Raw genomic sequence first — 12,922 nt, 5'->3', positions numbered from 1 at the left:
CAAGGTGGGATAGTTTTGCGTCTGTAAAATTAATATGCAAGAAATGTCAGTTGAAACGCTTTTATGGGCAAATATTGATATAATAACCATAAAATCAAAGTAAACTTGGAGTCACGCAATGACATGTGTGGTCCTCCCACCACGACTCAGGAAAGCCTGCAGTTTATTAGGCTACAGATTAAGTCAGTAATGAACGTCACAGGGTGGTGAAAGTGCAAGGTGATGAGCTTGATGCACCTTTCCAATAAATATTGAGGGTCTTATTCTGGTGACATGACGGTTGATGCTTGGCTGTCGTTTGACAAATACAAATAATCTTGCTCCTTTGTCCATAATAATCCCATGCAGGCTATACAGGTAGAGTATTTGTGAGCTGTTGGCTAGAGTTTACATGCCAATACCAGAGTGGGCATACTCACTATATAACACAGCATATTTTGAGAAAACCCATCAGTAGAGTTGAAAATGCAATAGAATTTTAAAAAATCTCAGGTAAATGGAAATTTAACCGCAAAAGGTATTTTTATGTGCACTATATCATCACGTACAGCCTTTAATCTGCAACAAGTCAATTTGACAGAAACACATCTCTGGTGGGAAAATATTGTTTTTAATGCATAAAAATCTGTCGACAATTGGATGGAAACCTAGCTAGTAAGGTACTTAACTGTTATCCAGAAATTATTTGATAATAATATAAAAACAGCTGAATTGGGCCTTTAAGAAAAAGTGCCATAAACTCTGAACACTGATGAAAGTAAACGTAACGTAAACAATGCTATTATAGCGTAACATGTGAGAAAACATTCTCCAAATTAAAAAGAGGTGTGTAAAAGGCATTTAGGCTATGCTGTGGATGGTATATCATTTTTGTGTAATCAACCTGCGGTTGGTCCTCTTCCCTCTGTCCTCCTCACTGGGGTCTGTACTCTTCTTCTCCTCCATCTTCTTAAAGATCCTCTCCCTCATTTCCTGCCTCTCATCAGAGTCATACTCCTTTTCATCACCATCCGCATCTCCCTCATCCTCATCATCCTCTCCCTGAACACAAGAGAATGTGAGAGAGAGATGAGAGAAAGAATGGAGAACACTCAGAGAAAATGTGTTTTCCAACAAGTTGAATGGAATGCATTATAATGTGATGCATTCGGTCTTGATTGAGCAGATAACATGAAGGAATAAGAGAATAACTCTGATGCTTCTCCAGCTGCACCTTGGCTTTTCTCCTTCAATAACAAGACAAATAGATTAAAATAAATAATATATTAACTCATGAATTTAATTCATTGTCAAAACAAGATAAGTTGAGGCAGCAGAACATGGTGTCTGTACTACATCTTAGTGTACTGACTTGTTGACTGTGGGGACAGAGCTAAGCAGTGGATCATCCTTCAGCAGGTCATGACTGCTTTTGCTTTCCCCCTTCAGTGTCTGGATGAAAAGAAACAAGGTGTGTGTTTATATCTGACAGACAAAGAATGGGTGACACAATACATAAGATGGCGAGCTTGATTTGAAGTGCAGAATAAGAATAACACAGGTCATGTTATAATTACCTGGCTGACTTGAGTTACCATCTCCTCTTCCTCCTCAGCTTCCTCTCCGAATGACAACAGACTAAAGTTCCTGACAAAACAAGTATGGTCGACTTTTCATAACTACAGTGCCACGCTTCCAAGTCAGCAACAGATTGAGGAGCAGAGAAAGTGTGTATAATAGTAAATTAAACACTGTTGCTTTGGACAGATTTCTTGCCCTATTTTTTTGTCTTCATCCTTTTGGGATTTTTTTGTTTCACGTGGAATGATGTCATCGAAGGGAGAATGTAACACCTGCAGAGAAGATTTAAGGAAACAAAGTCTGGCGGAATTGGAACAAATGAATGGTCAAAGTGCTAAAATACTATAGTGTGATGTAAACCCAACCCATACCTCAGTGGTTTGTAACTTGTGTGGATTTAACTGTTTTTCCTCGTCATCACATTCCACTTCTGCTAACCTGAGCATGTTGTACATTGCATCACCTGTATTGAGGAAAGGAAGATTCATTTACAGGAAAAGATGGCTTCTAGAATCTGTTTGCTGCAATTACAACTGAGTTGGCTCAGATTACAAATGCTGCATACTAAAAGATTTACAACATGCATGGATCTTCTTTTGGCGTTTTACCTTTCCAAAGATGGTGTGTTTGTTGTTGAGCTCATCTAACCATCCTGAGAACGTGGGACAGAACCAACAGAAAAACAAAAACTGTTTCATCATTAGTAGCAGTAGTATGGGTGAGTTGGCAAAGGTTCCAAGTAGAAGAGTTCTGTTTATGTCTAGTCTTATCTTTTGGGGGGATTGAACATGATCCGAGATAATGAGGTGATGAGACAGTGAAGGTTAACCTTGAACTGCCGTCCATGGACTCTCCACCGTCCAGGTGCCTGTGGGATCTCCTCCTTGGACAATGAACTCTGGCACCACTCTATGGAATGCTATTTTAACTTAGTTTACCTGTTGTCCATACAGTTGGTCCTTTTGGTAGGGATGTGAGACAATAAATCACAGGAAAGTATAAATACATCAACTTTTCAAAGTGCTGGTTCAGATTTCTAGCAGAACCATGTAAACAGGTGCACGAGCTAGGCAAGTACGCATGCATCTCCTGCATTTTATATTCTGCATATTCAGGTGATAGAACTCTGAACGTACTACCAGCGCTTTGAACATTTGATGTAATTATACCTTCCTGTGATATTTTGTCTCAAATCCCTACCACCAAAAGGCCGAACTGCACAGACAACGGGTATTTAACAATCTGGTTTGTAGAGGTCGTAAGAGTAAACTTTCCTGATACAAACGCTCATTTCTGCCCAACGTACGATTCAATGCAATTCAATGTCGGGTTTCTAGACAAAGATAATTTGTTCCGAATGATCACTTTATCATGCAAGCCATTGTAGTGACAGTGAGATATTAATAAGTGTCACCAGGGGAACAAATGCTCGCGCTCACCTTTCCATTCGATGGAGGCTCTTGAATGTAGATGTTGCTCATTCTGTCGTTGAGATCAACGAACAACTAGAAACCGGAAATCCGTTGTTTTTTCAGCAGTAGAATAGATAGCTAATTTACTTTTTTTTTCGAGAATTCAGCACTAAGTGGTTTGCAAAGATGTAGAGATGAATGTCTACATTTCTTGCTAACCCAGATTACTGTCAACCGCCATGTTGTTTAATCATGGGTGCTTTATTTACCTGTAGTAAATGGGGGTGAAGGATATTTGCCATCGACTACAGCTCGGCATTCAACACCATAGTACCCTCCAAGCTCGTCATCAAGCTCGAGACCCTGGGTCTCGACCCCGCCCTGTGCAACTGGGTACTGGACTTCCTGACGGGCCGCCCCCAGGTGGTGAGGGTAGGCAACAACATCTCCTCCCCGCTGATCCTCAACACTGGGGCCCCACAAGGTTGCGTTCTGAGCCCTCTCCTGTACTCCCTGTTCACCCACGACTGCGTGGCCACGCACGCCTCCAACTCAATCATCAAGTTTGCGGACGACACAACAGTGGTAGGCTTGATTACCAACAACGATGAGACGGCCTACAGGGAGGAGGTGAGGGCCCTCGGAGTGTGGTGTCAGGAAAACAACCTCACACTCAACGTCAACAAAACTAAGGAGATGATTGTGGACTTCAGGAAACAGCAGAGGGAACACCCCCCTATCCACATCGATGGAACAGTAGTGGAGAGGGTAGCAAGTTTTAAGTTCCTCGGCATACACATCACAGACAAACTGAATTGGTCCACTCACACAGACAGCATCGTGAAGAAGGCGCAGCAGCGCCTCTTCAACCTCAGGAGGCTGAAGAAATTCGGCTTGTCACCAAAAGCACTCACAAACTTCTACAGATGCACAATCGAGAGCATCCTGGCGGGCTGTATCACCGCCTGGTATGGCAACTGCACCGCCCTCAACCGTAAGGCTCTCCAGAGGGTAGTGAGGTCTGCACAACGCATCACCGGGGGCAAACTACCTGCCCTCCAGGACACCTACACCACCCGATGTCACAGGAAGGCCATAAAGATCATCAAGGACATCAACCACCCGAGCCACTGCCTGTTCACCCCGCTATCATCCAGAAGGCGAGGTCAGTACAGGTGCATCAAAGCTGGGACCGAGAGACTGAAAAACAGCTTCTATCTCAAGGCCATCAGACTGTTAAACAGCCACCACTAACACTGAGTGGCTGCTGCCAACACACTGACACTGACTCAACTCCAGCCACTTTAATAATGGGAATTGATGGGAAATGATGTAAATATATCACTAGCCACTTTAAACAATGCTACCTTATATAAATGTTACTTACCCTACATTATTCATCTCATATGCATACGTATATACTGTACTCTATATCATCGACGGTATCCTTATGTAATACATGTATCACTAGCCACTTTATACTATACTATGCCACTTTGTTTACATACTCATCTCATTTGTACATACTGTACCCGATACCATCTACTGTATCTTGCCTATGCTGCTCTGTACCATCACTCATTCATATATCCTTATGTACATATTCTTTATCCCCTTACACTGTGTACAAGACAGTAGTTTTGGAATTGTTAGTTAGATTACTTGTTATTACTGCATTGTCGGAACTAGAAGCACAAGCATTTCGCTACACTCGCATTAACATCTGCTAACCATGTGTATGTGACAAATAAAATTTGATTTGATTTGATTTGATTTGAAGTCAATGCTTGGAAGCGTTTTTCCCTAATATTAGTTCGAGGGTGATATTTTTCAAATAGTAACGAACTATTATTACATATTTGTAGGAAAATTACGTAATTACACAAATCGGTTAAAATATAGATTAATCATTATTTTCATATTCTTTAAAAAAAATGTGGTCTGTGTGTTACATTGTAAACAATCCCACTAAAACATCGCACAGAACATAAATTAGCTTGAAGGAGGCTTGCACATTTATATCAAGAAAACCCTCCTTATGAAAGATATATGAAAAAGAAGAGAGTCACAAATACTAGTAAATTAGAATTATATATCAAGTAGTGAGTGAAATCCGCTCAAAATTCGGTTTTACCAAAGACGTTACAGGGAACTAACCCGTTGATATTTCCTACCGGAGCTATTTTGTAGAGGACCCACTGGGAACTTTATGGTTTGAAATTTATGAACGCAACAAGGTTCTTGTCAATAAAGTGTGATAATGGCTGCATCAGGTATGTTTGATCCAACTTAAAACTAATCGGATGTCATATTATAATGGCAATTGGAGTTAGCTAGCTATAGCCTAACTATCGAATAGTTGCCTTTTTTATGGAATTTATGGACTGCTAGGTTAGCTAGCCTTGCACCTCTGATTAACTAGCATGATTGTGCTCAATGTTTAGATAGCTAGCTAAAGTTATTTCGACAATAGTTTGTGAATGGCAGTTTAGCTTCCCTATTAATTTGATAATAGTTGTGTTATGTTATAGCTAGTCTCAATGTGAATCATAGAAGGAATCCAATTATTTTAGGCGTTAAATATAACGTTACAGGCCTACGTTTTTGCTACACAACAACAAAGCAAGAAGTTGTTACATTTGTAAATGATTTGATTTCTCACTTAATTTGCAGGTCCCAATAAGGACATCAGAGCTGGGTGTAAGAAATGTGGTTATCGTAAGTAATCTTTATTGCTTATATCATGTCTCTAACTCTACATATTCAAGCCTTGTGAATACAGTTACAACATGGTCTTTCCTGACCCCTGAGTGTGTCAAATCACATTTTATTGGTCACATACACATGGTTAGCAGATGTTATTGCGAGTGAAGCGAAATGCTTGTGTTCTAGTTCCGACAGTGCAGTAATGTCTAACAAGTTATCTAATCTAACAATTCTACAACAACTACCTTATACACACACATCTAAGTAAAGGGATGGAATAAGAATATATACATTTATGGATGAGCGATGACCGAGCGGCATAGGCAAGATGCAATAGATGGTATAAAATACAGTATATACATATGAGATGAGTAATGAAATATATGTAAAGATTATTAAAGTGGCATTATTAAAGTGACTAGTGATCCATTTATTAAAGTGGCCAATGATTTCAAGTCTGTATGTAGGCAGAAGTCTCTTTGTGTTAGTGATGGCTGTTTAACAGTCTGATGGCCTTGAGATAGAAGCTGTTTTTCAGTCTCGCGGTCTCGGCTTTGATGCACCTGTACTGACCTCACCTTCTGGACGGTAGCGGGGTGAACAGGCAGTGGCTCGGGTGGTTATTGTCCTTGATGATTCTTTTGGCCTTCCTGTAACATCGGGTGCTGTAGGTGTCCAGGAAGGCAGGTAGTTTGCCCCCGGTGATGCGTTGTGCAGACCGCACCACCCTCTGGAGAGCCTTTCTGTTGTGGGTGGTGCAGTTGTTGTACCAGGCGGTGATACAGCTTAACAGGATGCTCTCAATTGTGCATCTGTAAAAGTTTTAGGGTTTTATGTGACAAGACAAATTCACCACACTATCTGTGTGGGTGGACCATTTCAGTTTGTCTGTGATGTGTACGCCAAGGAACTTAAAACTTTCCACCTTCTCCACTGCTGTCTCATCGATGTGGATAGGGGGGTGCTCCCTCTGCTGTTTCCTGAAGTCCACAATAATCTCCTTTGTTTTGTTGACCTTGAGTGAGAGGTTGTTTTCCTGACACCACACTCCGAGTGTCCTCACCTCCTCCCTGTAGTCTGTCTCGTCGTTGTTGGTAATCAAGCCCACTACTGTTGTCTCGTCTGCAAACTTGATGATTGAGTTGGAGGCGTGCATGGCCACGCAGTCATGGGTGAACAGGGAGTACAGGCGGGGGCTGAGCACGCACCCTTGTGGGGCCCCAGTGTTGAGGATCAGTGAAGTGGAGATGTTGTTTGTCATAATCATACTGTGCTAGATACAGCTGCTCTCTAAAGTACTTCCCTTCATTACTCTCTTCTCTACCCTTGTCATTTCATCAGCAGGCCACCTGACGTTCGAGTGCCGTAACTTTGTGCGTGTGGACCCCCGGAAAGACATTGTCCTGGACGTGAGCAGTACAAGCAGTGAAGAGAGTACGGAGGACGAGCAGGAGGATCTGCCTAACGACAAGCTGGGCCGGGGAGGAAAAGACTCAAAAGGTCAATACAGTACAACAGACAATTTTAAAAATATTTTTTACAATTGAACCTTTATTTTCTCAGTACTGAGACCACGGTCTCTTTTGCAGATAAGCCCTGAATTACAGAAAATACACACATCAAAATGCAAGCAGAAAGAAAAACACGGCCATAAAAAAACAAACACATTCATCAGTAATAAGGTGCTCAATCAGCTTTCTGAATTGTCTTAGAGGCACCAAAACATCACATTTAAGAACATTTTGAAGCTTGTTCCACAAACAACAGAACAATAGTTATAACAGACTTAGCACTGCTGTATTACTCTGTTATAACATACACAGTTATATGACCTAGTCTTGGCTTCATCACCTGTGTTGCGCTCACTTTTATTCAAGTGTTTTTTTTTTTGTCTGAATGGTTTTGTGTATTTGTCCTGATTGCTGTAGGTTCCCAGGAGGACACCAGGAAAATTAAACACAAGAGGAGGAAAAGTAAAGACAGAAAGTCTGAAAGGAAGAGGTATTTCACATTGTCTTCTAATTCCAGTATCTGTGATAAATAATTATGCCTATTATTAGTGGTGTTGTATGTTTAATAACTGTGGAAGTTGTCCTTTTTTGCAGGTCCTTTTCATCAAGTGACGAAGAAGAGAGCAAGAAGAGAAAGAAACACAAAAGCCACAAGAAAAAGGGCAAGAAGGAAAAGAAGGAACGTCACAAGAAGAAGCAGAAGAAGAAACATGTTTCTTCCTCATCTGACAGCTCCAGCAGGTCCTCTGACACTGATTGAGAAGATGGAACATTTAGGGACAGATTTGCTGAGTATTTGCACCTGTCATTTAACAGAGGAATCAAACTAAGACATGAAAATGTATTTAGACACACTTTACCATAAAATATTATAGAGTTTTTTTTTTAACTTTAATTTGAATTTTTGTTCTATGATTTATGTCCTATGGAAAGTAATAGGTGCAGACACTGAGTGTATCTGGCCCTCGCGTTTCACAGATTCAAGGTCTGGTTAATATAGCCTCTGCTACAAATGAAACAATGGACCCACATTTACTGTTACTTGTTTGACATTGGTGAATGCTCAAAGTATTTTTGTTGTTATTGATGGAATTTGTTATTAAAGGTATTCTATACATAGAAAGCTTGTAGATTATCTGATTTATTAGCAAACCGTTTGAACTTTTTATTTTCCAAGTGTTGATCTTTCAAGTAAATTATCAGAATGGAAAAGGCAGATGGAAGAAAGGATAGATGCAGAGCCATGCACTTTAATTCCACGTTTGTACTGCAGGGAGCGGTATTAAGCTATTGAGTTGTTCTCCAAGCCCGCGGTGAACGGATACGGAAACCGAGGGGAGAACAGTGAATTCGGCAAATATGGCGGCCACCGCAGAGAACGCAGATCTGAAACGAAAACTAGACGATAATCAGGATGATGGAGAAGCTGGAGAAGAGGAGGAATGGGTTGGACCCATGCCAAGCGAGGCGACACAGACCAAGAAGAGAAAAGGTTTATGATGGAAAAGCTAACCAGCGAGATAAAGCAACTTGAGCTAGCGAGCTATGTTGCATTGCTTGATGTATGCTAACTTCTGTGCTCCTCGCTATCACGCTAGCCAGAGTGCCTAGCGCTCAAACAATTTCCCAGAACAAAGCTGAAATCGTGTTGCTCTCATTGTGATTGCGTCTAACAACAGTGGTTTTGTTTTCGTACAGTGCTGGAGTATGAACGTGTGTATTTGGACAATTTGCCATCGGCAGCCATGTACGAGAGGAGCTACATGCATAGGGATGTTATAACGCACATTGTCTGTTCCAAGTAAGTATTGTAACGTTCGATAACTAGCTATTGCAGTTTTCTAGCTACAGGTATATGGTCCTTTTTCGGTCATCACTAGTTACCACAGCCACAAAGTCATAAACCCTGCCTATGTCTACAATTGATCTTCTTAACATCGGATTTTGAACCTAACCTTAGCAGTAACCTTAACTACACTGGTAACCTTATGCTTAACCCTGAATTAGGGTTTTCATTCATATTTACGATATTGCCACCGCATGAGACACTTTCACTTGCTGATTTGTTTACTTCCTGGTACATTGATTTGTGTTTTCCTGGATGCCAAATGTTACACACACACCAATGGTGATCAGTCTGCCTCATAAACTCTTGTATTATTTTCATTTCCAGGACAGATTTCATCATCACAGCCAGTCAGGACGGCCATGTGAAGTTCTGGAAAAAGAAAGAAGATGAGGGGGTAGAGTTTGTCAAACACTTCCGCAGTCATCTTGGTACGAATAATGCCTCTGTATGAATTAACATGTATCTTTATGCAACCTCAGACTGGGCTTTAGATTGACTGAAATGTAATTTCAAGGCTATAATTGACTGTTATTCTTGTTCTATGTGTTACAGGAGTTATAGAGTGTATTTCTGTCAGTGCTGATGGAGCTCTATTCTGTTCTGTTGGGGACGACCAGGCCATGAAAGTCTTTGATGTGGTCAACTTTGACATGATCAACATGCTGAAGCTGGGGTGAGTTTGCATCTTTTGCTTATTGTTTTTAAAGGTGAAACGTTTAGCAATTTAGCTTGTTTTCTTAAAGCCAAAAGATATCCCTTCTCCCGCTTCAAAAACACCATAGAGCTATAGCACATATTTTATTCCTAGTTGATCTGCCATTCCTCTGCTCTGTGTGTTGTGTAGTTTCCACCCTGGCCAGTGTGAGTGGATCTACAACCCAGGCGATGCCATCTGCTGCGTTGCCTGCTCAGAGAAATCCACTGGGAAGATCTTCGTCTATGATGGACGAGGAAGCAACGAGAAGCTCCACACCTTCGACAAGATGCACTCCTCTCCGCTGTCCCAGATCCGCCTCAACCCTAGATACAGGGTTATCGTCTCCGCAGACAAGGCTGGAATGCTGGAGTATTGGACCGGCCTCCCCAGCGAGTTCAAATTCCCCAGGCACGTGGACTGGCAGTATAAGACTGACACAGACCTTTATGAGTTTGCCAAAAACAAAACCTACCCCACCAGCCTGGCCTTCTCCCACGACGGGAAGAAGATGGCTACCATCGCAACCGACAGGAAAGTCAGGATCTTCCGCTTCCTGACGGGAAAACTGATGAGGGTGTTTGATGAGTCGTTATCGGTAAGTTTCCAACTTTCAGAATCAGGACTTTATTTCATATTGCTATTAATAAACTGTGCTACATCTTGTTATAATTTATCACCGTTTCCCACATTTCCCCAGTGCATTTATCTGAACTGTGCTCATTTCTCTCATCATGGCCCATCTCTGACCTGATCCTGTAGAAGTTCACAGAGCTGCAGCAAATGAAGCAACAGCTGCCAGACATGGAGTTTGGTCGGAGGATGGCGGTGGAGAGGGAACTGGAGAAAGTGGATGGCATCAGGCTGACCAACATCATCTTTGATGAGACGGGTCACTTTGTCCTCTACGGAACCATGCTGGGCATCAAGGTCATCAATGTGGAGACCAACAGGTAGCATTTAAATGGTCAAAATGGACTTAAGACAGTAATATCTTCTAAAAACACAGTGGGTGTCAGCCACGGAGAGCTACAGGGAGAGCAGGCTTTTTGCACCAAAAAACCACTCCTTCAACTTATCAAGCTCTTGATGATAAGTTAATTAGTTGAATCAGATGTTTTAAGGCTGGATGGAAACAAAATTTTGCACACACTGTTGCTCTCCAGGGCCAGGGTTGTGGACTGTCTCTAACCCTTGCCCCAACAATGTTTTCATGAAACCCCTTTGTCTTGTGAAAGTGACGAGAGCATTAGTCTAACATGTTTTTATTTCCCACCCATGTGTGTTCAGGTGTGTACGTATCCTGGGGAAGCTAGAGAACATTCGTGTGGTGAAGCTGAGCCTGTTCCAGGGGGTTGCCAAGGCATGCAATACAGCTCCCACCATCGAGATGAAGGCATCAGACAACCCGGCCCTGCAGAGCACAATGCCAGACCCCACCATCTTCTGTACTGCTTTCAAGAAGAACCGCTTCTACATGGTAATCAACTTTATTTGTCCCTGCAGGGCAATTGTAGCCCGTCCAAAAGCGAAATGGTCTATTACTGTTGCTCCCTTCCTATTTATTTGTTATTATAAACTGGGTGGTTCAATCCCTGAATGCTGATTGGTTGAAAGCTGTGGTATATCAGACCGTATACCACGGGTATGAGAAAACATTTATTTTTACTGCTAATTACGTTGGTAACCAGTTTATAATAGCAATATGGCTCCTCATGGGTTTGTGGCCAATATACCATGGCCAAGGGCTGTGTCCAGGCACTCTGCAATGCGTTGTGCATAAGTACAGCCCTTATACCAGCCATGTGCCTTATTGCTTCATTCTTTGCCATATTTTCACCCGCATTACATCATTTCCTCAGGATTTTTGTCACTGTTCCTTCTTTTGTCTTGGTAGTTTTCCAAGAGGGAGCCGGAGGACACTAAAAGTGCCGAGTCAGACAGAGACGTGTTCAACGAGAAGCCGTCTAAGGAGGAGGTGATGGCTGCTACCCAGGCAGAGGGGCCCAAGAGGGTGTCAGACAGCGCTATCATCCACACCACCATGGGAGACATCCACATCAAACTGTTCCCTGTCGAGTAGGTCACCCTCTGTTGTTTTAAAGGGCTTCCTTTCCATTTGCAATGCCATGGGTTGTCTGTTAACTTTCCTCAGAACCTATACAGTTTTGCAATTATGATATATTTTATTGGACAATTTTACTTATGTTTATAGACTACTTTATGTATCTCAGGTGTCCCAAAACAGTGGAGAACTTCTGTGTTCACAGCAGGAATGGTTATTTCAATGGCCACATATTCCACCGCGTCATCAAGGTAGGACATTTTAATCACTGCTCATTGTTTTGACTTTGTAGTAGGAACTGAATCACAAGATGTGACGGACTATGTTTTGACTGTTCTCTTTCCTCTCCACCCAGGGCTTCATGATCCAGACAGGGGACCCTACAGGGACGGGCATGGGAGGGGAGAGTATCTGGGGAGGGGAGTTTGAGGATGAGTTCCATGCCACGCTGAGACACGACCGGCCCTACACACTCAGTATGGCCAACGGAGGCCCCGGCACCAACGGATCACAGTTCTTCATCACCGTCGTGCCCACGGTAACTCTTCACTCTCTGTGAAGTCTGATCTTTTACTTTCTCTGCATTCCTTCAGTTGAAGTAAAGTTTTTATCCCCGTTTTGTACATTTCTGCATTATGTACAAAGATGTTCAAATAAACCTAAGTGAACATCTCTCCCTACTTGTCTTTACAGCCCTGGCTAGACAACAAACACACCGTGTTTGGGAGGAGTGCCAAAGGAATGGAGGTGGTTCAGCGGATCTCCAACCTCAAAGTCAACCCTAAAACAGACAAACCTTACGAAGACATCAGCATCATTAACATCACCATCAAGTAATCATGTTTCCATCTCACCAATATGTTGTGTACTATTACGTTCCATTTTTAAAGTAAAGTGTTGGATTATTCAAGAATGCATCTTGCTGCCTGTTGCATTTTTCTATCTTGGATGTGAGAAATTAAGAATTTGTTGGTTGCTTAGTAACATGTTTGTCAACAGAGCTGTACTTTGAATAAACCAGTGTCTTGTTAACATTCATTACAGAACGTTCAGATAGAAATGTCCATGTTACTGGCAACATATAGAATCATTTGAGTTATTATCCAGCTGCAACTTTTCTGAATG

General features: G+C 42.0%; 2 protein-coding genes and 1 long non-coding RNA gene across 5 annotated transcripts; 2 read left to right on the top strand and 1 right to left on the bottom strand.

Moving 5' to 3' along the window:
• Positions 1-591: 591 nt before the first annotated feature.
• On the bottom strand, positions 592-3,254 carry LOC110537060 (uncharacterized). Of its 2 annotated transcripts, none has more exons than XR_002475561.3 (7): positions 3,000-3,254; positions 2,390-2,469; positions 2,169-2,212; positions 1,932-2,023; positions 1,557-1,832; positions 1,352-1,431; positions 592-1,226 (listed from the first exon to the last, which is right to left on the bottom strand). It is a non-coding gene; the product is annotated as an uncharacterized LOC110537060 (long non-coding RNA). The 2 variants fall into 2 exon arrangements; XR_016484796.1 differs by having other exon boundaries at positions 592-1,041.
• A 1,490-nt stretch (positions 3,255-4,744) lies between these two features.
• Positions 4,745-8,312, top strand: LOC110537059 (protein SREK1IP1). 2 transcript variants are annotated; one of them, XM_021622782.3, is made up of 5 exons: positions 4,745-5,245; positions 5,646-5,690; positions 7,020-7,178; positions 7,607-7,679; positions 7,784-8,312. In XM_021622782.3, exons 1-5 carry the CDS (start codon positions 5,233-5,235, stop codon positions 7,947-7,949), a joined length of 456 nt encoding a protein of 151 aa, XP_021478457.2. In that variant the 5' UTR covers positions 4,745-5,232; the 3' UTR covers positions 7,950-8,312. The 2 variants fall into 2 exon arrangements, with proteins under 2 accessions (XP_021478457.2, XP_021478458.2); XM_021622783.3 differs by having other exon boundaries at positions 4,893-5,245; positions 7,023-7,178.
• Positions 8,312-12,835, top strand: ppwd1 (peptidylprolyl isomerase domain and WD repeat containing 1). Its single transcript, XM_021622775.3, has 11 exons — positions 8,312-8,681; positions 8,888-8,990; positions 9,363-9,466; positions 9,591-9,711; positions 9,883-10,330; positions 10,495-10,685; positions 11,023-11,212; positions 11,630-11,811; positions 11,967-12,048; positions 12,153-12,335; positions 12,491-12,835. Exons 1-11 carry the CDS (start codon positions 8,549-8,551, stop codon positions 12,632-12,634), a joined length of 1,881 nt encoding a protein of 626 aa, XP_021478450.1. The 5' UTR covers positions 8,312-8,548; the 3' UTR covers positions 12,635-12,835.
• The last annotated feature ends 87 nt before the right edge of the window (positions 12,836-12,922 follow it).

The sequence above is a fragment of the Oncorhynchus mykiss genome, chromosome 12, assembly GCF_057628025.1.
Source record: "Oncorhynchus mykiss isolate SJ-2025 chromosome 12, ASM5762802v1, whole genome shotgun sequence".
NCBI classification, from domain to species: domain Eukaryota; kingdom Metazoa; phylum Chordata; class Actinopteri; order Salmoniformes; family Salmonidae; genus Oncorhynchus; species Oncorhynchus mykiss.
Note: the sequence above shows the minus strand (reverse complement) of the source record. Positions and strands in the feature narration are given on the sequence as shown.